At 48.7% G+C, this 24,769-nt stretch overlaps 1 protein-coding gene across 1 annotated transcript in view; it reads left to right on the forward strand.

Annotated features, from left to right (window-relative positions):
* The window catches only part of PPP2R5D (protein phosphatase 2 regulatory subunit B'delta), a 27,643-nt gene continuing 2,874 nt past the window's right edge, over positions 1 to 24,769 (forward strand). The window contains exons 1-15 of the mRNA XM_058802667.1: positions 1 to 70; positions 823 to 921; positions 7,321 to 7,531; positions 8,444 to 8,643; positions 9,013 to 9,123; positions 10,483 to 10,575; positions 11,027 to 11,157; positions 11,269 to 11,328; positions 12,362 to 12,470; positions 13,314 to 13,367; positions 16,073 to 16,243; positions 18,282 to 18,409; positions 21,226 to 21,327; positions 23,798 to 23,870; positions 24,311 to 24,427. Coding sequence (XP_058658650.1) covers positions 44 to 70; positions 823 to 921; positions 7,321 to 7,531; positions 8,444 to 8,643; positions 9,013 to 9,123; positions 10,483 to 10,575; positions 11,027 to 11,157; positions 11,269 to 11,328; positions 12,362 to 12,470; positions 13,314 to 13,367; positions 16,073 to 16,243; positions 18,282 to 18,409; positions 21,226 to 21,327; positions 23,798 to 23,870; positions 24,311 to 24,427 — 1,686 coding nt within the window. The 5' untranslated portion in view covers positions 1 to 43. The remainder of the gene's footprint in view (positions 71 to 822; positions 922 to 7,320; positions 7,532 to 8,443; positions 8,644 to 9,012; positions 9,124 to 10,482; positions 10,576 to 11,026; positions 11,158 to 11,268; positions 11,329 to 12,361; positions 12,471 to 13,313; positions 13,368 to 16,072; positions 16,244 to 18,281; positions 18,410 to 21,225; positions 21,328 to 23,797; positions 23,871 to 24,310; positions 24,428 to 24,769) is intronic.

Below are 24,769 nucleotides of genomic sequence, written 5' to 3' on the forward strand. Positions count from 1 at the left end.
GCGGCGGCGGCGGGCGCGGAGCGGTTGGGGGCCGGCGCTCACCATGCCCTACAAGCTGAAGAAGGAGAAGGTGCGGCCCCGGGGGCGGCGGCGGCGCCGGGGGAGCTCCCGCGCGCGGCGCGGCGGCCGACGGCTCGCTCCCGCCGCCCCTCCCCGGCGCGGCCTTGCCTGGGCTCAGCCCTCGGGCGGGGGCGCGCACGGGGCTGTGGCCGGCAGGGGGCGGGGGCGCGGGCGCGCGCCCGCGGCGGGCGGGTCGGGTGGCGCAGGAGGGCGGCGGGGGCGCGCGCGAGCCCGGGGGAGGCGGGCGGGAGGGCGCGAGGGGCGGCCGGCGGTGCCTCCGTGAGAGCCCGGTCCGGCCCGGCCCGCCCTGCGCGCTCCGCCGGCCGCGGGGATGCTCCCGGTGGGGGAGGTACGGCCGCACCCACGCCCCGGCCCCGCTGCTCCCGCCGCCGGCGGGGTGAGGGCCCCGATCCGCCGCCGCCGCCGCCCAGGGCGGCTGGGCCGGGGCTGTGGGCGCCTGGCACCGCGTATCTGCGATGAGGCCGCGCCCCGGGGAAGGGCTGGGTGGGCACCGGGCCCTGTCACCGGCCGGGGTCAGCCCGCGGTGACCGGGCCGGGAGATGCCAGCATCGCTCCGGGCTCGGAGCTTGGCCTCGCCCTGGGCGCCAGCGCCGCGGGAGCCGCTCGGGATGGGAGAAACGGCTGGGAGGGGATGTCCGGAGCAGGGCGTGCTCTCTGGCTGCTCACACCTGAGCTCTGCAGAGAGATGCTGACATTCTGAGCAAGGTGGAGTTTTCTCTGATTGTGTTCTCATCCTTTCAGGAGTCTCCAAAGTCTACCAAAAGCACCACAAAGCCTGGCAGCAGCAGCAGCAGCAGCAGCAGTAGCGGGAAGGATGGTGGGGCTGAGAATTCAGAAGAGGTAAGACTTTCACCTTGGGTACAGCAGTGTGCATGTGCAAGCTTTGGGGAGGAATAAAATCTTTCATGTTAGCTGCTTCAAGCTGTTCCACCAGATAACACATGTCACAGGGATCTTAAGAAGTCGGAGAAGCAAAATGGCCCAAAGGGAACAATGACTATGGATGAGACCAGCTGATGAGTCTCATACCCTACAGAGCTGCAAAAAGACATTTGGCACAAAGCTGAAGGCGAGTGGTGCTCACAGAGGTGGGCAGGGCATGGCAAAGTTGGCTGCAGAAAGGGACATGCTATGATTATCAAGGAGGTGGAAGCCTGGCAGATGGGAGCAGCCTCCTTGCTCCTGTCAGAGCAAAGTGCCATCAACTCTGTTGTCACTTTGTGTCAGAGTGGGAGAGTAGTGAGAAGCAATGGGAAAAGATCTGTTCTTCTGAGGCGTTTTCTGGAGGAGTGAGATTAGGAAGTAATGGATAGGAACACTTGAAAGAATGAACTGCTAGAGATGAAATGGTTCTCCTGTGGTATAACAGCCTTGTGCTGAATGCAGCATTCCTCACAAGAAGGCACAGTCTGTATTCCCAGATGTGCAGTCTCACTCTCAGTTTGGATGTTGCCAGGGTAGATACATTAGAATGGCCTCAGCAGAATATGATAGTATGATAAGCTGTCCTTAGGGTTAGCACAAAGGTGTGTTCAGTGGAACTTTTCTGGTAGTTCTCGCAGTTCTGAGTCTGCCTGGCATTCAGGCAGTGGTTGTGGAATTTGAGAACCGTCTCAGAAGAATGTTATACACATCTGAGGAAGCATGCGTGTATGTGTGGTTTATTTATTTTAATGCTACAATTTGGCAAACAAGCTGTGCCACTTCTACATCCATAGAAGCTTGTGTGCTCTGGTCTTGTCTGGGACACATTGCACTTGTCATTTGGAGGGTTGGGCATGGGAGAGATGTAAGGCCAATCAAGACTAGGAAGAAATGTGTAGTACAGTGGCATGGCTGTAGTCAATGTTATTTTAGACTCCAAAGCACAGATCTGCATTGCAGAGCCTCAGAAAATAAACCCACTAAAAGCCACTCAGTTTTGTGCTCATGCCTAACCTGCCATGTGGCCAGCAAGGAATCATTCTTACTTTGTGTGCCTTGGAGCAGGCAGCAGTTTTGTAGATCCCCCATCCTGGCCTTTGCCTCTGTCTGTTTTATTCTGTGTATGCAGCTGAAAACAGCTTGGTGGGAGAGCTGCCTGCAGACTCCAAGGGAGTGAGAGAACTCCTGTGTTGGCATTATGGGGTCAGACTTACCTTTTATTTATGTGGGACTCTTTGCTGAGTTCACAGCTCTGGAAAGGTGTAGGAAAGTCTGGGTCTTGCAATGGATAGCCAGCAAAGCAGGTCACTCTGAAGAAGGGAAAAATGTCACAAGTGACAGGCTTCCTTTTGTGACCTGAAATGGCATGTAATATTTGCCTGGGTGCAGGAGAAACTTAGGAGTGATGTGTCTGAAATTCCCTCCCACAAAACATAGCTAGCCACTTCCTCATACTCCAGACAAAATCCAGCCCTCCTTTAAGATGGAAAGCTGCCTCTCCTTTGATCATAGGAACAGAGAGCAGAGCAGAAAGGAGACACCTCTGCAGTGTGTGCTGCCACAGGTCTCTTCTTCCTTTCCCTGTTGAGTCTGCAGTGAAGTTTGTTCCTTCTTGGTGCTTTCCTGTCTCTGGAGTACTCTGCTGCAGAATGGAAGAGAGCTCTTTGCTTGATAAGAAGAAATGTATACCAGTTTGAATGCGATTTTCTTGCTCTTCAGGAAACACAGAAAGGTATTTTGACTTTCACAATGGGTGAGGAATTAGGTAATGTGTGCTGGGAGCAAAACTCCTTCCTCATGTCAGAAGCAAGAGGTGGTTTGACTTGTGAAACGCTGGGAGTGGAGTTGTCTGGTGGGATTGATGGGCTGAGCCCAACCTGGATACCTCTGCTGCCATTGTGGGAGTTTCATGCCCTGTGAATTCTCCTGTGGAGCTATGCTTGGTTGGTTGCCTGTTCTAGGGTGAAAATTGGGTGCACTAAAAAAACATCTTTCCTTTTTCTTCATCTCTCAGTAGATGTTTAATGGACTTGCAGCAGGGGAGCAGCCATGTGGGCAGCCCTCTTGCAGTTTGTGCTTTTCTCTCTCACACCATGCTCCATGGAGCAGGGAAAAGAATCAACTTTAATTTATCCTGGTACCAGAAAGTTATGATTTGTTTTGCAGGCAACTTGTCTAGCTGGTGGGATGAGTAAAGCTTGTTGCAGAGCAGCTCTGTTTTGATGGATCTGGGCAAATGCAGTGGACAAAGAGCTCCTGTGGGGATCTGTGTGGAGGGAGATGAAGAGGGTAGGAGCCAGTCCAGAGCCCCCTAGGTAAAGTGCTTTGTTCTGTGCAGCAAAGGAGCTGATCTGGAAGGGCAGATATGTTGAAAAGCAGGCACATCCACAAGGGAAGGAGAGTGTTGGATTCTCTCTTAAGTCCAGGGGTACTGCAGTGCTCTCAGTTTTACTCCAAGATGAGCACCTCTCTGATGTGAATAGCCAACACAGCCCCTGGCTTTGTGGGGGCAGTTTGCTGTGGAAGAGACAAGGAGCAGTGGAGTAAAACATGAGAGCGGGGAGTGGGAAATGAAAGGTATGTTTAATTCAGTCCTTCTGGAACATGATGAGTATGTGAATGCAGAGAATTTCTGGGTAGCTATTTAAGGAGAAAAAAAATAATGTCAGAGACCAAGGCAGCATTGAATGAGAGGATGAGAAAGAGTTACTCCTCCTGGCCAGAATGACTGGGAGAGGCAGCTGGGTGGGGAAAAGAGTTAATGACCTGGAAGTGGGAGCAGGCATTAGCAGCAGTAAAGATGGGAGTTGCTCTGCAGCCTCAAGGGCAGCTTGGAGCCTTGCTGATGAGATTTGCAGCTCTGGGAGAGGCTGTACCTTTTCAGTGAGCTGCTGTATTTTCATGTTTTGCACATATCTCCATGGGGCTTGTTACTGCAGTACCTGGAGTTCATTATTCAGAGCCAGCATTACAGTGTGTTCGTGCTACTTCTGAGGCACAGAGCCTCATTTTAATAGGGAAGCTGTGTAACAGCAGACAAAGAGAGCAGGTACTGACTTGAGGGAAGGGAAGGGAAGAGTCATCTGAGGAGGAGGAGGAGCTGAGAGCAGATCTGGGCTGGGAAGCTTAGCAAGCAGGGGATGCTCAAGGGAGCAGTGAGGCAGAAAGGGCTTCCCGAGTGGCGATGCACCCAGCTGCAGCAGGAGTGCCTGCAGAGGTGAGGTCATGCACGGCTGGGGGAGAGCAGGAGGAGCCAGCACAGCTCAGGGGGGCTGGGGGAACAGGATCTCTGCTTTCTGGGGTGAGGAGGAATGGCACAGAGCAGGCTCAGGGCCTGGGGCTCATTGGCTTGTGCAGGCAAGTTCCTAACTGGGAGGAGAGGTGGTGGGAACCAGCAGGGAGGAGGTGAACTGGAGGCAGGGAGATTGTGTGCAGGAGTTCTAATTCAGTTTCATTTAGGGGTGAATGAAATTAAACCCCTAAATTTCATGTCCTGTTGGCACAAGGAGCTGCTCCACTGCAGTGGGGAAAGTGGGGCTACCCCACTGTGCTTGGGGCAAACACCTTGTGCTATTCTCTGGTCACTTCAGCATGTTCAGTGTGACAGGCACAGCAAACAGTGTCCCCCAGGCTGTTGGCTTTGTCACAGTGTGTGAGCCCTGCTTGTCAGGAGGGGCTGAGCCTGCTCAGGGAGGGAGAGGGAGGTGCCTGCAGCCATGGAGCTGGTGTTGGTATCAGGGAAAGAAAGACAAAAGCTTTCAGGTTCAGTAGTCTCCTGTGTTTGCAGGGATGGAAACTTCAGGGAAGAAAGTGTTAGGAAACTTAAAATAAGCCTCTACTGATTCATGTGGCCAAGGTAGGAGGTGTTGAAGGCAGCAGGACAGCAGGCCTGCCACAGGAAGCACCTCCTGAAAGCAGGGATTCAACTTGATCCCAGAAAGTGCCTGTACAAGCAGCCCATCATAAACCCTGCAGCATATGAGTGTACCTGACCTCTCCAACCATCAGGTTTTCCCTAGCAATCTCAGCTGTGGGACTTCTGCATGTGCATGGCTGTTTCTTAAATAGCTGGCAGCTAAACCTGAAACTATGTTTTGTCTCTCTTTGTGCAAGATGTTGGAGACTGTGGACTGTTGGAGACTGATGGACTTTTCCAGCCCCGTGATGCAGCCTGTTCACATGCAGTAACAACACCATGCTCTGAGCATTTGCCTGTGGGGTTTTTGGGTGGGTGAGGAGTACACAGACATGTCCTATCAGCTAGGAGGGCCCATGTGTCCTCCTTCCTTCAGTGTTACCTGGGAGGCCCCCAGTGCATCTTCTGCTTCTCTCTCTACCATCTTTGCTCTGTGGTGGCTCAGCATTCAGATTTTTTTCCCTTCTTCCCTGTGGAAAGACAGTGATGCAGAGGTGAGGATTCCCAAAGGCATCTGGACAATATTTTGAGTGGTTCACACTGCCCTGATACCCAAATATTCAGGGTGAGGAATGAACTTTTCAGTCTTGGAGGCTGGCCAGCAAGGCTTTGTCCTGGCTTAACTGAGCAGAGACTACTCTTTAGGATAAGTTGCCTCCAGTTTGTAGTCTGGGCCTGCTTTGTTTGGCAGACACTGCAGCTTTTATCACAAGCTCATCTGGCTCCCTCCTCTCATCATGGGACAGCATTGCTCTATGAAGAGAATTGAAACAAATGTAAACTGTAGAGTGTTCAAATCTTGTTGTCTTCCCCCCACCTTGGCTTGGAGCTGAGCTTGAAACAGAACCACTCAAGATTTCCTTCAAACAGAGCCAGACCAGAACAAAAATTTTTCTGATTTCTCATTCAAAGTAATGGCTTGACAAAAAAAATTGATGTTTCACCTTGTGTCCTCTTGTCCATGAGGAGTCTTTACACTTGCTCCAAAGATCCCAATCTGTAGAGCAGCATCTCCTTGTAGGCACCTTTCCCTGTTCCTAGTTGCTGCCTTCCCACGTGCTGCAGGTAGAGTAACTCTTGCTCTTGCACTGCAGTGCTGTGCTGCACCTCTCTGGAAACCAGGGAAAGGAGTGTGCAGAGTAGCTGCAGCTCAGCCAGGAGGAGACTGGCCATCTGGAGGGTGGTGAGCTCTGCTGAGCTCCTGCACTCCCTTAAAACACTGCTGGTCACTGTCCTGGTGAGGTCTGCATTCCTACCACTGTGCTCTATGAGAATTATGGGGAGAGAAGGAGGTGATGTCCAAGAATTCCACTCACCTCTGCTCACCATCCATTGTGCTGTTCTTGCTGTATCCTAAACAGGTTCATGCTGCAGCTCCTTGGCTTCATGTAGCAGCAGGAAGGAGGTGGCTCATGCAGCACAGCCAGGGCAGGCTGGGTGCTGGTTCCAGCTAATCCCTCTCTCTGCTTCCTGGCAGGATGTTGCCCTCTTTTGTCTGAGTTTTCCACAGGTTGGGTCAGTGTGAAATTAAAGGGTCAGTTATTGAGTCATTATGGCCCAAGTGGGACTTGAACCAAGAGAGCTTCAGCAAGGTCAGAAGAGAGCTGAGCTGAGCAAACACTGGCTTGAGTTTCTGGTCACATGCTAAACATGAGAAAGTGCCTCTGTAAGTGCAGTGGGAGAGGAGAATGCAGGCAGAGAGTTTGTGTGGCTGAAAGGAGAGATGTGGGAAAAGCCCATCTACAGAAGTCCTGACAGCAGTGAGGCAGAGATGGTAGAGAGCAGCCAGGATGGGCTGGGACAGCCCACAGCCTGGGATCTGAGGTTCTGTATGTTTGTGTATATGATCCATGTGGTTTATAGGGGCTCCTGGACCATGAGTGCAGCAATGATTGTCATGGTCTTCACTATTGCCTTTCCAAGGCCTTTATGTCTGCTCTGTACTACATGCTTTGCTCTTTCACAAGTGATTCCCTGCACAGGGACAAGGAAGCAAATTGCTGCTTTTCTAAGCTTGCTTGTGTGTGTTGTACAGAGTGCTGCAGGGACAGCAGCACTTGAGATTTCTGTTTGGAGCACAGAAAGTTTTTATTTCTGCTCCATGTAATTTGTCACAAGATGTGACTTTTGCTTTGCTGCTTTCCACATCCATAGCACTGGCTGTGCTGAGAGGCTCCAGTGTCTTTGTGGTACCTTGCAGACACGAGTAAAACTGATGTTTACTTTGCAGATATGCTGCAGAGGCAACCAGCAGCTTTAGAGCTGGTGAGATGCACTCAACTGCAAGTGCAACAGTGAAAAACCTGCCAGGTTTCTTCATTCCAAGAAGATGCTGATGGGCATCTGCTTATGAGGCTTGTAGCTAAAAGCTTCTGAGTTGTTGTTTTCTCCCTCTCCAGGCCCAGCAGCCTCAGCAGCAGGCCCAGCAGCAGCCACAGCAGCAGCCAACCTCAAACAAGCGGCCCAGCAACAGCGCTCCCCCCCCAACCCAGCTGAACAAAATCAAGTACTCAGGGGGACCCCAGATTGTGAAGAAGGAGCGCCGGCACAGCTCTTCCCGCTTCAACCTGAGCAAAAACCGCGAGCTGCAAAAGCTCCCAGCCCTCAAAGGTAAACAGGCAGTGGAGTGGAAGTGACCTGCATGGCAAGCTGCAGTTTGTCCAGCCAGTTACATGGAAAGGTGCTTGGCTTGTTAGCACATAGAGAATCAATGGATGGTCTAAAATAATCAGAGTATTCTCAATGCAAACTTCATACCTACCTTCCCGGTTGAGGTATTTAAACCTGCTTCTGTGTACTGAGGATTGCCTCAGATTCTTCAGCAGGCTGTGCAGGAAGGTGGTAAAGTGCAGAGACCTTGGTGCAGGCTGTGCTTGGTTCCTACATCCACCCATTCCTGGGGAAGGACCAGGCTTCCTCCTCATTGTGTTTCCATTGCAAATTATGATAGTGCAATTGAACCTGTCCACATTAGGGCAGCTTGGTATTAGCACTTAGTGTACATTATATTGCAATTAAACATGAATATGGACAAGGAGAAAGCATTTTCAGCAGTCATTGAGGCAGAGCCATTTCTTGATGCTGCTCACAGACACAGACAAGCCTTTGGGGAAGGCCAAGGCAGTGTGTAGTTTCCAGTTGTATCAAAAAGAGAATCTGTTAATGTATAGCTCCTGGCCCTGTTGTCTGGCAGTAGGGTTAGGCTGCAGTGTGTGCTGCTCAGCTCCCTTTGTGTTTCTGGGGTGCAGGACATGGTTGCCACTGCTCTCCTTTTTCAGTGTACTCTGTACACAGAAGAGGTCAATGCTTATCAGGTTAGAAACTGCTACCACATTTGAAATCCCTTCATGGGATTTCTCTGCCTCCCTTGTCCCATGTCCATAGCAGGGATAGTGCCTCAGTTCAAGGGCAATGTGACAGGGGAGGGGGAAGCCACAGGGAGCAAAGCACAGTGCTACCTGGGTAAAGCAGGAAGGTGAGGTGCCTGTCTGCAAGGACAGATGTCCCTGCTTTGTCTGACAGATGCTCCTCCCCATGAACGAGAAGAGCTTTTCATCCAGAAGCTGCGGCAGTGCTGCGTTCTTTTTGACTTCATCTCTGACCCCCTCAGTGACCTGAAGTTCAAGGAGGTGAAGCGAGCAGGTCTCAATGAGATGGTGGAGTACATCACACACAACCGGGATGTTGTCACCGAGGCCATCTACCCTGAAGCTGTCATCATGGTAGGGCACAGAGCCAGTGTTTGTGTGGCTTTTGTGCCAAAGAAACAGGGAAGTGTGGGAGGAGGAGGGGATGGGGATTTGTCAGAGAGGAGTGTGACCCCAGTGCTACCCATTCCTTATCTCCCCACCTTCAGGAAGAGAAGTGTGTGTGGGGGTGGTGGTGGTGACAGTGCCTGCTGTGGGGAGAGGTGGCAGCTCTTGTCTCTGTCACAGACTTCACTTGTGCAGAGTGTAGCCCTGCAGCCTGCAGGAAGGGATCAGCCTGTGGGCACAGCTGTGACAAATCACACTGCAGTGAAGGATTTGCTCTATGGAGGACCATCATGAGGTGTCACAGTGTCATTCATGCAATTTTTTCACTCACCTCAGTTTTCAGTGAACCTCTTCCGGACACTCCCACCATCGTCCAATCCCACAGGAGCAGAATTTGACCCTGAAGAAGATGAGCCTACATTAGAAGCTGCCTGGCCACACCTTCAGGTGAGGAGCAGTGGGGGATATAAATCTGGTGAATTTATCTCCCAGAAGTTAAGAGTCCATGTAGAGGCTGCCAGCTCTGCCACTGCTGCTTCACCAGCCTGCAAGGGTTGCTGAGGAAAGACCAGGCCTGCCACCCAGGGGTCAGAGGTGGCTTTTAGGTAGTGCAGGAGGCACGGGTGTCCTGGGAACTGGCTGATGACTCTGTGCAACATTCACCTGCAGATGGCTTTAGACAGACTAGATAAAAAGGGTTAGGAAAGTGACAAGTGAGCGTGGTTTAGCAGAGCTCAGCAGTGGAAGTCAGGAGGAAAGCTCGAGGCACTGGCACAGGGATGTGTTGTCAAGCAGACAAAGGCAGAAAAAGAGGCAGGTACTGCAGAATGAAGCAGAAAATACAGAGAAGAAATAAGGTGTCATTCTGCAGCAGTGGTTAATCACTTCTCACTGCTGCAGTTGACATAGGGATGTGAGCGTTGATGGAAATAGCGTGTCCTCAGCACCAGAGTGCTGTGAATGCTAGGCAGCATTTGTTTCTCAGAATTGAGTCAGCAGCAGCCAGCATGGATTTCTGGCAACTGAATGCTGAGCTTTTTAGTCAGCACCTCAGTTTTTTCTTTACTGCTGTCCTTGGCAGCCAGGCCCTACCTGTAGATGCATGGTCCTATCATTCCTTCAATTCCAAAGTCAGACCTTTCAAATGCATTGATCTTGTTTGGCCTAGTGGCCCCTCAGGACCACTAGGAGAAATGAGAGTGGATTCAGTCCTCTCAGAGAACAGCAGGCCCAGAATTTGATGTTTCAGCACTGACAGCCTTCTTAAAGCAAGCTGCCCTTTGTTTTCCAAGTGGGACACAGCATGCAGCTCTCCTGGCTTAGTGAGGCCAAGCCAACCTTGAGTCAGTACCCAGGAGGCAGAGGACACTGCATGTTTTTCTGGGGTCTGTTTCATTTCTCTTCTCTTCTGCTATTCCTTGGATGTCTCAAGGGCATCCAATGAATTTGAGCCTTTGACATCTCTGGAGATTTCTGATCTCTGTAGGGATGTGTGCTGAAGATGGGAGAAGAGTTTCCCAAGCCTAATGTGTTAATCTGAGGAGGTGGGTGTTATCTTTGGGAGACCTGAGGTGATGAGATCTCAGGCAGATTTGTGCAGCTTTTTGCCATCAGAGACTCTTTCCCATTAAAGCAAGGGCAGCTGAGTTGATCCCACTGGGTAAGGAAACACTGGCCTTTATGCTCCTGTTTGGGCTTCCCAGCCTTTCCCTGAATCCTTAAAGAGAAGGAAAACATAAAATGTGAAGTAAACACTGGTGAGAGGACAGGGAGATTTCTAAGTAATCTCTCCTTTTCCCCCAACAGCTGGTGTACGAGTTCTTCCTCAGGTTCCTGGAGTCACCTGACTTTCAACCAAATGTAGCCAAGAAATACATTGACCAGAAGTTTGTGCTATCTGTAAGTAATTGCTGCCCCTGCCACTGTGCACCACCTTTATGGAGGAGCTGCAGCAGATTTTGGTGCTTGATGATGTGACTTTTCTTTATTTGTCCTGAATGAGCAGACAGAATTTTCTGTGCAGGGCAAGAGTGTGTGTGAGCTGTACTCACTGGAACTCATAACTCATTGTACAGATGGAGGGGGGCACAGGGGCCTTGCAGGGGAAATCTGGGGATGTGCAGCTCTGTGGGCCATCACTGTGCTTCTGAAGGTGAAAGAAATGATGATGGTTCTAGCTTGTGACTAGGAGGTCACATGTTTCAGGGAAATGACCACTGTGCTCAGGGTGTTGAAGGCATCACTCAGCTGAAGGAGCTGTTTTTGCCAAACAGGAGCAGTGCCCAGTGTTGCTGCTAGCTTTGCCCAGACAGGCAGTGTGCAGGCACTGACTGAGTTTCTCTCCCCACAGCTGCTGGATCTCTTTGACAGTGAAGACCCCAGAGAAAGAGATTTCCTAAAAACTATTCTGCACAGGATCTATGGGAAGTTCCTGGGCCTGAGAGCATATGTGAGGAGGCAGATCAATAATATATTTTACAGGTGAGGTCTTTCTTACTACCATGTAGACTCCCTGTCTCCAGCATTTTTCCTTCCTCTTGCTTATGAAACTGTATCCAGCATTTGGCAATGACTTCTCATCCTTCTCTTTAGGTTCATCTATGAAACAGAACACCACAATGGGATTGCAGAGCTACTGGAGATCCTGGGAAGGTAAGGGCACTTTTGGGAGTCCCAGAGGGCCCATAGTGAGAGTGGCCTCCAGCCCAGTGTGCTGTGTGAAAAGGCAGTGCCTTCCTTCAGCAGTCCTTGCAGGAGGCACCTCTTGCAGAGAATCTGTCTGACAGAGCATGAAGTACTCCCAGTGTGCTGATAAGTACAGTGGTAGCCTTCTCCTCCCCAGAACTGTGTCCTGTTCTTTATTGAGTCCAGTCACACTTGCTGTCTTGCCTCAGCAGGCAGTGAGAGAGCAGAGCTCCTCACAGCTCTGAGAAGCCCTAGCAATGGGCAGCCTTCTCCCAGGTTTCAGCTTCCCTTCTGTTTGTGGCCCTCTTGTGCTGCCACCCTCCTGTTCTGTAATGCACAAGTGTGACAGTGTTCACAGGGGTCTTATGTTGGAGGAAGAGACAGAGATCTGACTCCATATTTCAGAAGGCTTGATTTATTATTTTATTATATATATTACATTAAAACTATACTAAAAGAATAAAAGAAAATGTTTCATCTCAGAAGGCCAGCTAAGCTAAGAACAGAAAGGAATGATAACAAAGGTTTGTGGCTCAGACAGAGAGTCTGAGCCAGCTGACTGTAATTGGCCATTAATTCCAAACATCCACATGAGACCAATCACAGATCCACCTGTTGCACTCCACAGCAGCAGATAATGATTGTTTACATTTTGTTCCTGAGGCCTCTCAGCTTCTCAGGAGGAAAAATCCTAAGGAAAGGATTTTAATGAAAAGTTGTCTGGAACACACAAGGCTCAAGCATTGAGCTGCTTCAGTGCTGGCCTTCCCCAGAGGTTCTGCTTGAGTGTGTGTGGGGCTGAGCCTGGCAGGGACAGAGCAGAGCCCAGGCTCCATCAAAGGCATTTCCCTGTGGTACCTGCCAAGAGCACTCACTGAGCTCAGTGTGAAGGCTGGGGTGCAGTGACCACACTTTTGGGGGGTGCTTCCTCAAGGGGCTGGTGAGAGTCACTGTATTTCTGCTGGGTCAAAATTTGAACAAGACTCTTGTTTCTTCTCAGCATAATCAATGGGTTTGCTTTGCCTCTGAAGGAAGAGCACAAGATGTTCCTCATCAGAGTCTTGTTACCACTGCACAAAGTGAAGTCTCTCAGTGTGTACCATCCACAGGTGAGAAGTGCTTCAAGTTCAAGGGCAGATTGGGATTTTGCAAGAGCTTATAGCTGTTAAAATCTCTCTATATTTATATTAATTTATAAGCTAATTGTTTACAGCTATCCACCAGGCCACATTGTACAAGTTCTTGCTGTGTGATGTTCTGGGCTCTGTCCCATACTATAGTGGTTATTCCATTCTTGTGCTGTCTGGGCCTGTGCCACTGGGTTATAGGAGAGTATCCTGACATTTCCTAGTGTCCTAATGCTGTGGCTTGCTTTGTCTTTCTGTGCTGGAAGCTTGTGAAATATTGGGGGCCTGCTGAAACCAGAGAGGTAAATTTCCTAGCTGCAGTCATCAGCCAGTGCATGTGGTGTATCAGATATTAGTCACTACTGAGATATGTGGAGAAGTTGGCTTGCTAGACTGCTAGATTGGTTTAGAGATTAATTTCTTCCAATTTTGAGTACATAACAGAAGAATAGAGAAGATGAGAGCTTGGGATAGGAAGTGAAAAAATACGGGTACTAAGTAGAGATGTCTGTTCTCTCAGCCCTGTTTCTGTGGGGCAGGGCTTTGTGTCAGTCAGGTTTGTTCTTCCCCAGCACTGAGTGTGCAGCTGTGCTTTCATCTCAATGTATTGGCTGTGGACTGGTCTGAAGTTTTGTCCTTTAAATTGCACAAATGTCCTGAGCTCAGGCCCTGCCTGCTTGGTCTTAAAGTCTTCACTTGCCATCAGTAAACTGGATTTGTTTAGAGGTGCAACATAATGGGCATGGTGTTACTGCCAGCCTAGGAGGTGGTAGCACTTGGGTACACTTGAGGAAGCTCTAATCTTGCCATGTTTTTTTCCTGCAGCTGGCATACTGTGTTGTACAGTTCTTGGAGAAAGACAGCAGCTTGACAGAGCCAGTGAGTAATTTTGCTTCACTTCTGTGTGACAGTCAAGTCCCAAAAAGCTTCACAGCTTCCTCAGAGCAGCCCTTTCTCACCCTTGCTGTAAGGAGGCTGGGATTCACTGGTATTGTTTGCTGGGTTTGCCTGGCTCCCTGGGGGTAGAAGGGGCTGTACTGCTCATGTGCAAGCCTTTAGCAATCTCTCCTGCAAGTTTCAGGAAGGTGGGCTGCAGTCTTCCTCTGTGCTTCAGATCTTGGTGTAGCAGAAGGAACAGGATACCAAGCTGTTCTCCCAGGGCAGAGCTTCTGGCTAATGAGGGATACTGCAGAGACAAAATACATGACCATCTGATGGAACCAGAGCTTGTGGGGGCCCTGAAATAGTAAGAGTTCCTCCAGACTGCTGGAATTGGCTGCAGAATTGTGGGGATGAGGTTAGGAACCTGGGACACAACATCTACTTAGGCATGCCACTGTTCCTTCATGAAAGTATTCTCCTTCCAGCTTTAGCATCAGTTTGCTACTTTTGTAGAGGTAAGTGACATTGTAGACACATTTACCTTCAGGATATGGTGCTGGGAAACAGCAGGTTCTAAAATGTGAGCAGTGTAAGTGGTGACCTCACATATTCTAGTTACTGTCTGCACAAACCTGCAGTGTTAACCAGGCTAAATGCCAGCTTGGCAGAGGGTGCAAGAAGGAGACAAGTGTTTCTCCACCCACTGCAGGCCAGGAAATGTCTTCTACAGAGCTGAGCTTCACAGGCTCAAAACAGCAGATGGGCAGAGAACACACACTTCTGTCAGTGTAGCAGGGAGCACCAAAAGTGTGAGTGCTTTAATGAGTAATGCTGGCTGAGGTCGTTCTGTTCCCTGCCTCAAATGTGTGTGCTCATGGTGAGCCTGCCTGTGCTGGGTAGAAGCTGGTCAGCTGCTGTCATCTTTCTGGCTCCACAGCTCTGACACCAGCAGTGCTGAAACAGACCTCCTAGCTTTTCCTTTAAACCTGGCTCCTCCATTTCCTATGTTCCCAGAAGCCTGCTCTGAAACAAACCACTTGAAGTAGCTTCCTGACCGTGCTGAGTACTTCCTGTGGCTGACATCCAGTCCTACAGCCTCCTGCCAAAGCACCTCAAAGGTTGAGGGAGAAGAGAGAAATAGAAATCTGTCAATATTTCACTTTGCAGCTTATTCAGACTGTAAGCTCTGTAGCTCATCACTTATTTCTGGATAACTGTTCAGTGGCCCCTGGATTACAGACCCAGGTGGAAGGCAGTGGAATGACCCAATTTCACCACCTTCAGTGCATGTTGTGTTGTGTTTCAACCAGGACCATAGTGCCACAACTTGGGTTCTGTTGAAGTACCTTGCTTGTGAAGGTTTTGAATAGACTCCCCTGGTATTACTGAAGTATGGAAGAATTACAGGGCTTGTGCATCATCAAGAGTCTGAATGCACAGGGAGATGTTACCAGCAGTGCTGGAAAGAGGCCAGATTACTCCCTGGGTCCACACTTGCCTCAAATGGCCCCCCCAGAAGCTTGCTCAGCAAGGCTTGACGTGGTAGCTCTTGTCTCAACAGCAGTCAGGTGAACGAGGCCTCAGATTTGCTCAGGAATAGCAAACACAGACTCCAGACACCTCATGCCACCTTAGTTTGTAGGTGAAATTACTTCTGAGTCATTGAAGCTAACTCTTGCCTGAATGGCAGACATGAATAGCGACAAACATTGAGAATAATGGACTGCTGGTTTTGAAGCCTTGAGTTGGCAGAAACATAATGCTCAGATAGCTATAATCCTCTTGTTGCAATGCCCACTCCCGTCCCTCTGCTGCTCTGAACTTCCTCTCAAGTGCCAACTTCAGGATCAGGTAGCTGAAGTGTAGAGGTTTGAAAGGGCAGCTCAGCTGTGTGTGCCTCTGGTGTCCACAGAGTAAGCATCTCTTCTTCCAACAGAGTGAAGGTCTCCAGCATCTTGGATCCTGCCTTTATAGTGTCTAGAAGCAGATGGTAGGACAGGAAGCAGTATTAAAAATAAAAAAATAAAATCTAGTGAGATACAGTCCTTCCCTGTTCATGTCAGCAATAGTTTTACTCAGCCAGAAGTTGCATCTGCATTGTCATATTTAATTATAACCATTAGGTGTAAACTCCATAAACTTGTCTGTTCCATTCTGGAGTCTGTTTCAACTTTGAATCTCTACAAAGTCTTGCAAGAATGAGTCCCATAATCCAGTTACTTTTGTGTGAAGCAGTATTTCCCTTCCTTGTCCCAAACCCATGCATTGCTTTATTTATTCAGTGCTCCCCAGTATTCAAGCTCTGCAGTGTTTTGAATAATGACCCTTCAGAGACCTTCTCTATAGCATTTCCAATTTGATTAGTTGAACTTCTGTGGTTGCTTTGCACTGTCTGCCAGCTGCTGCCCACTCCAGTTTCACGCTTCTGTGCTAAGCTGTGGTGGGGGATAAGAAATTATTGTAAACTTTGTACTTGTAATAAATCATAGCAGCCTAGGGAGAGCTGCCCCATGAGTGTAACTTTGAAGAGTTTGGGCTTTTTGTCTTCTTTCTTCACTGACCACCCACCCAGACTCACTGAGAAAGTTTATTCTGTTACTTCCTCCCCTCTTGCTGTTGTGACCACGTGCTTAAAAATTTATTTTGCAGTTGGTGTTGACTTTGAGCTTCTAACTAACTGTCTCTGTACTCTTCCCACTCAGGTGATTGTGGGCTTGCTGAAGTTCTGGCCAAAAACTCACAGTCCCAAAGAGGTGATGTTCTTAAATGAGCTGGAGGAGATCCTGGATGTGATTGAGCCATCTGAGTTTGTGAAAGTTATGGAGCCCTTATTCAGGCAGTTGGCCAAATGTGTCTCCAGCCCACACTTCCAGGTAGGTTGCAGCTCAGGGAGGAGATGGAGCATTGACTTGTAACCCACTTGGCATTTGAGGGTGGCACCACAGTTTTGGGCACGTGGGGGTGTGACCAGGGCGAGTATTGGGGTGACACTTGGTGGGAAGCAGTGAGAACCTCAGCACAGCCACAGCCTGAGCCCATCCAAAGAGAGCACAGAGCAGATCTGTGCAGCCTCTCCTGCTGCTCTGTGCTGCTCAGCACTGGGTACTGCAGAGGCTGGGGCTGCAGCACAGGTGCTCTGCCACCTCCTGTTCTGGCTAGCAAGGACAGAGGACATCCATCCAGGGTCACCTGCTGAAGTAAAACTGAGCACTCTGCAGCGTTGGAGAGAGGCCAACCAAACACACTGTGCTGGGAAAGTCCTTTGTTTTATTCTGGCACAGGTAGTAAAGAGTGAGGTGTACTGGAGAAGTGCTGGAGCCTGTTTCTTCCTTGTTTCCACTGAAGGGAAACTGGCTGTAGTAGCTGGCTAATATCTCTGTGGATGGTTTAAAATGTACAGGGTGGTGGGACCTGCTAGTAGCTCCTAGCAGGTGTTCTTCACTCACTCGTGGCAGTTTTAGACTGCCATGAGGAGTGCCCAGGAAGAAGAGAGCTTGCTGGTCAAACACATGGTTGAGCTAGGTTTAGGTGGAGTGTTAAAGAAGAAATGACTCAGCCATCTCCCAGTGAGACTGAGTGCACAGTGAGGCAGGCTGGCTTCAGTTTGTCTTTGGGTATAGAGAGGTACAAAGTCATGTGTTTACAAGGCAAAAATAAGGTCAGTCTAGGTCACGCATGTATGTAAAAATCAGTTTTGTGTAAAGGTCTAGGGGAGCATGATGGAAACCAGCTGGACATGGATTCCTGGTGTGGTGGTGGGGGAACCAAAGGAGTAATGTGACCTTTGGGTGTGGAGGCAGCTACCAGAAGGAACTAAGGAGCTTGGATTAAGTAGGGTAAAGGCTGGAGGAGAGACATCCTGTACTTGATAGCAGCCCTCATCTGCTGCCAAACTCTGAAGAACAATGCTGAGAAACCTGGAGAAGGTGCAAACACTTCAGAGCCTAAGAGAATTAACCCCAAAGGTGTCCCATACAGTCAGGCTGAACAGTCTACAGCTTGTCTGAAGAGCAAAATTAGGAATTGACTTCTTGGTGAGTCTGAGCACCTTGGTGAGAATCAGTTTTCTCTGAGTGGATTGTGTGTTAATCTAGCAGAAAAAAGCTTAACCAGATCTTGAAAACCAAAAGCTAGGTAAGTGGACACAAAATTAGTTTCATTTCATTTACTTGTGTGGAATATTAAGGGGATATAGCAAGTTCTGCATTATCTGAAATGCAAAACTGAGTCTGGATGTCTCTTTTTCTAGGTTTTTAAACCATTCTCAAGCTGGCACTAAATGCAGAAATTAGCCTGCATTGTCTGTCACTGTGTGGAAACTTGCTTGACTTGTTTGTCTTGTTAGAGCAGGATGGCTGCCCCAAGATTTTCCATATTTTCACCTTTACTAAATCAGGGGGTTGAATTGTGGGACTGGTGACTGAAGCATGCTTCAAAGCCCTGAGAGACTCTGTTGTGGGAAAGCCAGGGAGGAGTGGAACAGAGGACAGTCTGAGGAAATGAAGAAGGCTTGGAGCTAACCTGAATTGGGACCTGTAGTAGATGACATTACTGTCCTTAAGTGTTGGAATCATGGGTATATTGACTTGTCTATTCAAGAACATGAGGTTTGTCCCAGAAAAGTGAGAATTGGGACATGTAGTAGATGACATTACTGTCCCTAAATGTTGTGTAAAGGGTGTTGGAATCATGGGTATGTTGACTTGTCTATTCAAGAACATGAGGTGTGTCCCAGAAAAATGAGAAGTGTCTAGCAGAGGCTGAGGCAAAGGAAGGATGGATGGCCTCAGAGAAGCTCATGAAGGTCAGCCCTGTGCTGTGGGGAAGCATGTGGGTTCCTTGGCTGGGTGGTGGCACCACAGGAGTTCCTGGAAGGAGCCTCTTCAAGGATGCCTTTGTCTCCTGCTGCAGGTGGCAGAGCGAGCACTGTACTACTGGAACAATGAATATATCATGAGCCTGATCAGCGATAATGCAGCCAAAATCCTCCCAATCATGTTCCCAGCACTCTACAAGAACTCCAAGAGTCACTGGAACAAGTAGGTCTTTCCCTCATGCTCTGACACTTGCTGGGTTGTTTGATCCACTGGCAGTCTTGGGACATGCTGCTGCAGTATCAGCATGTATCATGGAAAAAGATTTCCTGAACCCTCTGAGTTTTCTGTCAGCACCCCAGGAAAAGCAAAACCCTTGTGCCCAAGCAGTCTGTCAGTGTCCTGTTAAACCCTTCATTGGACTGTCCTGCTGGGTCAGTTTAACTGACTTATTCAGGGAAATATGCCAGCAGCATAAGAGAAACCACTCAGCAGGTCTTCCATTTTATTTGGTTATGTTCCCTGTTGCTGGTGACTGCCAGTGCCTGGGAAGGACTTACACTGACAGTTCATGGAGTAACATTCCTTACAAACATAAAATTGTGACAGGTTAAGATTCAGGGACTGCCAGTGAAAGCATCTGACTGCAAAAACATATTCAAAGCAATTCAGAGAAGCTCTAATTCCCAGTAAAAGTATCCAGTGTGTAGAGTACATTTCTTACTCACAGGGGAAGAAGATGGGTTCAGCCTGGTGACTGATCCCAGTAGTTACAATGCAGTCTTCCCTAACTCACTCCTATTCTCAGCTTACTTTTGTGCTATTTCTTTAGGTGGAGCTCGAGTGACTCTTAGTCATACATGCCTTTGTTACTGTTTGGTGTAAAATCCTCTCACTTTGCTCAGAGGTGTTGTCAGTAAAGCACAGAGCACGTGCCCTGTGAGGGGTGATCACACTCTGGGGTGGGGATTTTGGGAAGGGCATGTGTGTTAATAATTTGTGTTATGGTGAACTGAGCTCATCCAAGGAAGGAGATGTTTGGAAGGAGATGTGTGTTAGTACAATTGTGTTGTAATTAAAAAAGCTTATCCAAGGAGGGTGATTTTGGGAAAGGGATGTGTGTTAGTACAATTGTGTTATGGTGAACCAAGCTCACCCAAGGAGGGTGATTTTGAGAAGGGGATGTGTGTTAGTACAGTTCTGTTATGGTGAACCAAGCTCACCCAAGGAGGGTGATTTCACCCCAGTTCTGGCTCAGCCACAGGACAGCTCCTATCTCCCATGGCTGACAGGCCCTGTGCAGTTTATCAGCTGCACAGCACCATGGAGATCCCCTCCCTGCCAGGACTCCAAGGGAGCTTGGGTGAGGTGTTTCCACTCTGCTCCACCCTCTGTTCCATCCCCTCAGCAAGGGCTGTGGCTGCAGGTTGTGTCTGTGGAGAACCATCCTGGAGCAGGCTTGGAGCACACCAACAGCATTCCAACCAGGGAGCAGCAGCTGCATTTTACCCTGTAAATCCTGTACTGTTACAGCTTCTGTTAGGATGTGAATAAAAGTTCTCAGTGTGCTCTAATTTTGCCCCCAGCCATCTCTGCACAGCATGGAAAGGGCCACAGCAGAGCTTCTGCAAGGGTTGGGGCACCTGCATTTGCCAGCCTTGGGCCCTTGAGTCTGCACACAGTTTGATACCTGCCTATCACTAAGGCTGCCAGAAGTGTGCAGTAGATTTTCCATCTGACTTCTGGCTGCTTGTTAACTAATGTCCCACCCTTATGTTCTCTGTGACCAGAGAAGTTGGCTAATACAGTGTCTGAGTCCTTGATACAGGAAAAACAGAGAAAGCAGAACTAACTGGGCAGCTGTCCATGTCAAATATTGTCCTCTGTGTCTGATTCCTAGATGCTACTCTGTTTTATGGTTCTCTTATCAACTTCCTTTCTTCTGACTTCTTCGTTTAATTCCTTACCTAGTTAATTCAAGTTTAATTAATTTGATTTAACACACTTCCTTTAGTGAATTAGCTAAAAATTAATTCTAGGGAGGCTGGACAAGTCCAGAGCTCAGAAAAGAACTTCATGTTCTTGTCTGAAACCTTTCACCAGTTCCATGTCCCTGCAGCAGCCAAGATTCATGATTCTGCTGTTCCTGTCTTTTCTGGTCTGCTTCCCAGTGGTATTGCAGAAGAAGTTCTGCAAATGAAAGTCTTTTTCTCTTATTTCTCCTTGTCTTTGAGCAACATCCCCATCTTCTCAGGGCAGGTTGAGTCCCCCAGATTTTCCTCTTCCTTCACATGATTCATCTGTTTGGTCAGACAGCCTGCTTAAGTCCAGCAGGGTTGCATCTCTCTTCAATATTCCATTTACAGAGCTGGTAGAGACACAGAGTTTAGTCTGCTGAATCTCATCTCTTGCCTCTGGGTCAGGTATTTCAGAGACAGCTTCAACACTTGTTTTCATTCCCTAGGAGAGATTTTTGTCCCACAGGGAGTTCACACACAGTGCAAGCCATCCATAAATCACTGGCACAGAGTTGACTTTCCTTCTGTGATATTCTGTGTGCTGGTTCCCATCTCTTCAGGGCTGCTGCCTGGCTGTGTTTTGGGCAGCTCAGCAGAAAAGCTCATGACCAAATACTGGCAGCCCAAACCAGTCATTGTGTATGTGTGGTGTGAACAGTGGGAGGCACTAAAGCCCCCTTGAAAACAGCCTTGAACAGGCCCCTAGCAGCCTTCATTTCCCACTTGTAACTGCAAGAAATGAACACATGAATGTGTATTTCTGCACTCATTAATCTGGCCACAGCAGGCCTGTCCCAGGATCTTCTCTTCCTTCTCCATCTCTTTCCCCCTGTTGTACAGTTCCTGCTGTGTTTATGGAAGGGATTTTGCCTTGGTAAGAGCTGGGATTGTGTGAGAGTCTTTTGTCACCTCACTGCAGAATGAGTTGCTGCTGCTGTTACCTCCTGTCTGTGCTGCTGGTGCCAGCTCAGCTGGAAGAACCTGCCCACCACGACTTGTTCTCCTTTCCTCCTTCCTTTGCAGGACAATTCATGGGCTGATCTACAATGCACTGAAGCTCTTCATGGAGATGAACCAAAAGCTTTTTGATGACTGCACACAGCAATACAAGGCAGAGAAGCAGAAGTGAGTAAGAGGTTTTTTGCCAAGTAACTTGAACTCATCCTAAAGTCTCCTTGGGGTACAGTAACAGATGGTAGATGGCAGTAGGCAGAGGGGAAATGGAAAGGTGGTAAGTAATTCTGTCAAAAAGTAGGATTCCTTAGCCATTAACTATGAGTAGGGATGAGGTGTGCCCTGATAAAAACCCTTTCAGTCCTGCTGAAGCAGGTGGCCTAGGAAAGGTTGACAGAGTTTGCTGAGTCATGAGCAAATAGATTGCCACATAGAGAATACTCAGCTTTGTTCTGCCTTGGAAATACTCACCAGTTCATAAATGTTGTAGTGATGTCAGTAGAATCTATTACTTTAGCAAGGCTTTTCTGAAGAGTTTTGCTGCAGTGGGCATAATGCATCTCTCATGCCACAGGATGCTTTCAATTTTCCAGTGATAAAGATGGAATAATTCCTGCAGTTTCAAAGAGTGAATGGTGGGGATAAAATCTGTGCTCAGCAAGTACCTGTGCCATGATGCTGTAAAGAGGAAAGAACTCCACTTTTTCTGCTGCCTTGTGCTGATTTTGGTGCTTCTGTGGCTTGCCTTGGTGAGCTGAGTCAGTCCAGTAAGCAAGAAGGAATTTTTTTTTTTGTTTTGGATCTATTTTCTGCTGACTTAGTGAAATAAAATAGTAAAACAATGCTCCTCATTCCTGGATGAGCCAGGGCTGCTGGTGGGGAGAGCAGAGCTGATCCTTGCTGGGAGTGTGGAACTCTGGGGTACATTCTGTTTTGTGAAATAGGAGTAAGTAACTCAATAGTAAGTAATAAGTTGATTTATGAATCAGACCTTCAGATGAGTAACCTGTTTATGGAGAAATTAAGTTTTTCTTAGGATCTAAAATGGGAGATGAAGGTTTTTTAGGATCTAAAATGGGAGCAAGCAAGTTTTCTTTTTTTCCCATTCTAGGGAGTTTATGAAGCCTGCCAATATTTTCACATATATTTTAAGTGACAGTACATTTCCTACAAGATTTACCTGGTGTTTCTATCAGGAGTTTTCTCTCCCTTGTTTAGCTGCTGGCCTGCTGATGGTGGCTGTTCCCAGCACTGCTGTGTGACTGATGGAGAATTGTTCTGAAAAAGCTCAACAAAACAGCTCAGTGCTGTCCAATAAAAGTATGGGTAGTGCTGCAGTTTTCTGCTCATGTTAGGATGATTTTTTTTTTTTTTTTTTTGTCTAGTGCCTCTGTGCTTAATTAGGCTTCAGAAAACCTTGTACTGTGAACTAGAAAACAACATGTGTGGGAAGGATTGCATGTGCAAACAAACTGAGTAAATAGGAAAGAGAGTTGTATGTTCACTGTTAGGCTGCAGCCAGATGTTGAGAGGTCAGATTATGGCTTAGCCTCATTTTTAATTAGGTAACATGTCTACAAGTGCCATGCCAGCTCAGGCCTGGTGGTCATGAAGGACAGACTCTGCAGGAACATGTGGAGAGGCTGTCTCTCAGTGCAAATGGGCTGACTGCACCTTTCCAGTCTCCCCAGACACCTTTAAACTGTTTGGATTATGAGAATCCTTTAGAAAACCAGTGAGGAAGTTGGGGCAGGTGGTGTCTTGTCCTGGATGGGTTATTCATTTGGGGTGTTTTGGGGTTGGTTTGTTGGAGGTGTTTTTGTGAGCCTGTGTTTTCTGGTGGAGCAATCTGCTGCTTGGCAGCTTCATTCTCATTCTAAGCCTACATGACTCTGAAGAGTGTGATGCCATTACAGAGTATAAGAACATCCTTAACATGGGTACATAGGGCACTAGAAAGACTAGTAGCTGGGATGAAAGTCATGTAGTTAATGGAAATAAAGCTGAGATTTTAGTGCAGCTGTTTAAAGTGTAGAAGAGAATAACAAGGGGTGGTGGATGCTCACCTCTGTTTGCAGTGAGCATTCACTGTCCTGTGATTTATGAGTGACCCTGCTGTGTGCCAAAATCTGTGCCAAGGTCAAGAGCTGTGCCTGGGCTGTTCAGGCAGCTCTGTGCTGTGTTATGGCTAGAGAGAGATGGAGCAGTGGGGCAGTGGAGCCCCAGTTCTGTTGGAAAATAGAGTTTGTCCCTCTGCATCTGGGGAGCACCAGGAAAGTGTGTGTTTGAAATCCAGACTGGTGTCATGGCATTACCCCAGACACTCTGGCATTAAACAAGACACTCTGCTCTACTCCTGGCAGCACAAAGCCAGGCCAGAAGTGCCTGTGCACCCCAGTGTTGCCACCCTGTGCTCTGAGGTGAGCGAGGAGCATGCCTGCCTACCCTCTGCTAGCCATAGTGTGTCCCCTCTTCTTGCTTCATCTCACCTGTAGATTTAGGTAGAATTAGGGGTTTCTGAATGACAGAGCTGCACTTCCCCTTGCCTGCACTTTTCTGCTGTCTCTTGCTTTTATCATGCTGTGAATGAAAGCTGGGCTTTCCCCAGGAGTTCACACTTGCTCTCGCTCTCTCTGTGCAGGGGAAGGTTCAGGATGAAGGAACGAGAAGAAATGTGGCAGAAAATAGAGGAGTTGGCTCGACTGAACCCCCAGGTGAGTGACAACAGCACCTAGGATGAATGGGACAAGAATGTGCTGGGGGTCTTGTCCTGCTTCCTCAGCCCATGAAAGCAGGTTTTAATATCTGATCTCAGCTCTGTGGACACTGCTGCAGCAGTGGTGTGTCCCAAAAAACAGCATCCTGGGAATGTGGCAGTGATTTATCAGGCTGTCCCTCTGCAGCACTGACCTCTAAGTACTGCCCTATAGAGAGCGTGTGTGTGTTTATGGGCCACACTGTGAACAGCAGTGTGCTGGGAGTCAGAGGGCACAGGGGAGGGGAGGATACCCTTCCCTGCCTGTGTCCCCACTGCTGCCTTCCTGGGGGCCAGAGAAGGAGCTGGAAGACTGTGCCATGCTGTGTTATCATGCTGGGGGAGGAGGTGTGGTGTTGGATGGAGTGCTGACTCTCCAGCTGTCTGTGTTGCCTGCAGTACCCCATGTATTATGCACCTCTACCCTTGCCTTCTGTGTGCTGTATGGAGACAGAGACCCCGACTGCAGAGGACATTCAGCTCCTGAAGAAAACGGTGGAGACGGAGGCTGTGCAGGTGCGTAGGGGACTCGAGTCCTTTCACACTTGCTCCCAGTCCAGCCAGCAACTCAGCATAGCCACAACTGGCTCTTTCCAAATATTCTGAAGGTAAATGCCACTACTCTCACCCCTCATCATTAAGAGATCAATCTGTAGTCTGAAGAGTGGAGTTTTTCTATCCTTCTCACTGTGGAAAAAGTGCCAGTGGGACTTGCTTGTGTCCTTTTGGTCTGTGTTTGGCTCTCAGCCTGTTCTGAAGCATGCTGCAGTGCCACCCAGCATAACTTAGAGCAGCTGGAGTCAGAGGCTGAATGCATGAAGGGGTTTGCTGCTGATTCCTGACTCCTTTGATTTGTTT

Source organism: Ammospiza caudacuta, chromosome 3 (assembly GCF_027887145.1).
Source record: "Ammospiza caudacuta isolate bAmmCau1 chromosome 3, bAmmCau1.pri, whole genome shotgun sequence".
In the NCBI taxonomy this organism is placed as follows: domain Eukaryota; kingdom Metazoa; phylum Chordata; class Aves; order Passeriformes; family Passerellidae; genus Ammospiza; species Ammospiza caudacuta.